Raw genomic sequence first — 2,036 nt, 5'->3', positions numbered from 1 at the left:
ATGATATCAGTATATCCATCATGAAAAATTGTCCATAAATCCAGTAAAATACATTCAAAAAGACACTCCTAATAACTCCAGAACGTGCCTGACAATGATCATGTTTTAAAGTCCTCTTCAGTATCAACGCAATCCAGTGATAGTTGATGAGTACACTGCAAACAGGAACTGTTAGGCTGAATGGCTATAGTTTTAGGCTAATGGTGCAAAGAAACGATTGTAGTCACAGCTTAATCATTGACTCCATGGCAACATTGTTTCTCCAGTATGTTCCCACCAGTTTAACTGTACCTTTCTTGTCTTCTAGACAACTTGCTAAGAACCTGTGTCGTCAGAAGAAGGCTTTGTTTCACTGCTGGTTCCGGTCCCTGCTCCTGCTTTGTATGGTCTTTGTCTTGTGTTACACTCTGGCGAGCAGCTCTTCGCCATGGTTGGAGAGCTTTCCACCCCAGGAGCAATACCATCGGCCTGTCAATCAGACCAATGACATTCATCTGCTACCTCCTTATCATGTTCATCCAAAACAAGTTAAACCAACTGAAAACTATAGAACCACAGCTTACCCTACTGTACCAACTACAGTGCCACCTACAGTGCCACCTACTGTGACACCTACTTTGCCTCCTACAGTGCCTCCTACAGCGGTTCCTACTGTGCCACCTACTGTGCCTCCTACAGCGCCTCCTACTGTGCCAACTACTGTGCCTCCTACAGTGCCTCCTACAGGTATTCTGTTCCATCAAGCCCACCCACACAACTACCACTTTATTATGGACAACAAAGAGGTGTGCAAGACCAAGATCCCTTTCCTGGTGCTGATGGTTCCAGTGGCACCACATAACGTGGAAGCTCGGGATGCCATCCGGCAGACATGGGGCAATGCCAGCCTGGTTCAGGGAGAGGTGGTGGTTACTATGTTCATGCTGGGCCTCTCCGGCAAAGGGGGAGATGAGCAGCTGCAGGAGAAGCTCAAACAGGAAAATATACAGCACGAGGACTTGATCCAGAGTGACTTCATGGACACTTACCTCAATCTGACCATCAAAACCATGGTGATCATGGACTGGCTGGCCACTCGCTGCCCTACAGCAGCATACGCCATGAAGATTGACTCGGACATGTTCCTGAACATTGACAACTTAGTGATCATGCTTCAGAAGCCAGGCATTCCCAAGCTGAACTACCTTACAGGGATGCTTATGTGGAACAGGCCAGTTATCCGTTCAAAGAACTCCAAATGGTACGTCCCTGAGGAGCTGTATCCAGATCCCCGATACCCGACCTACACTCTGGGCATGGGATATATCTTCTCCAATGATCTTCCAGAGAAATTTGTGGAGGCATCAAAATCCATCATAGCCTTTAACATAGAAGACGCTTATATTGGAATGTGCATGAAAAAGCTAGGACTTGCACCTGCATCACCACCAAATCCCTCCCAGTTCAAGGCCTATAACACAAAATATAATCGCTGTGAATACTCCAAGGTCATCACCTACATTCTTGGGTCTTCAAAAGAGTTGGTGAATTACTGGACAGACTTGAAGAGACCTGAACCACCTTGTTAGGACAATGACTACTACAGATGCACTAAGAAATCACTTCACAGGTGGCAGGGAATTAGAAGGTTATAGATTTCCACTGTTTTGATATATGATTCTCATGCCATCCTCATTTCAGTAATGAGCATTCGGATCAGCAATGTGGAAAAGCTACTGGTCAAGGTGTTGGTATATAAAACTTCATCTATGCAACAGATGGAAGTTTAAAAAAAATGTCTATGCAACAATTAAGAGGTAGAAAAACCTTCCAACATGTTTACTAAATATTATGGGTACCCAGTCAATTCAACTTTGTGTATAAACATACCTCAGGGTACTTTTTGATGGTTCAGTGTGTAGGATTTAGTGACATCTAGTTGTAAGATTGCATATTGCAACCAAGTGACACTTCTCCCTTATGCCAAGCACATTATAGTACTACAGTTTCTGGTGTGGAAATGTGAAGGGCCCTATATAGAGCCAGTGTTTGGTTTG

General features: G+C 44.4%; 1 protein-coding gene across 1 annotated transcript; it reads left to right on the top strand.

The window, feature by feature from the left end:
* Nucleotides 1-245: 245 nt before the first annotated feature.
* Nucleotides 246-1,568, top strand: LOC310963631 (beta-1,3-galactosyltransferase 1-like; the record flags this gene model as incomplete). Its single annotated transcript, XM_083936519.1, has 1 exon — nucleotides 246-1,568. One exon carries the CDS (start codon nucleotides 246-248, stop codon nucleotides 1,566-1,568), a length of 1,323 nt encoding a protein of 440 aa, XP_083792645.1.
* Nucleotides 1,569-2,036: the final 468 nt, after the last annotated feature.

The sequence above is a fragment of the Echiichthys vipera genome (genome assembly GCF_963691815.1).
Source record: "Echiichthys vipera genome assembly, chromosome: 2".
Lineage (NCBI taxonomy): Eukaryota > Metazoa > Chordata > Actinopteri > Perciformes > Trachinidae > Echiichthys > Echiichthys vipera.
The sequence above is the reverse complement of the archived record's forward strand: the minus strand, read 5'-3'. Positions and strand labels throughout refer to the sequence as shown.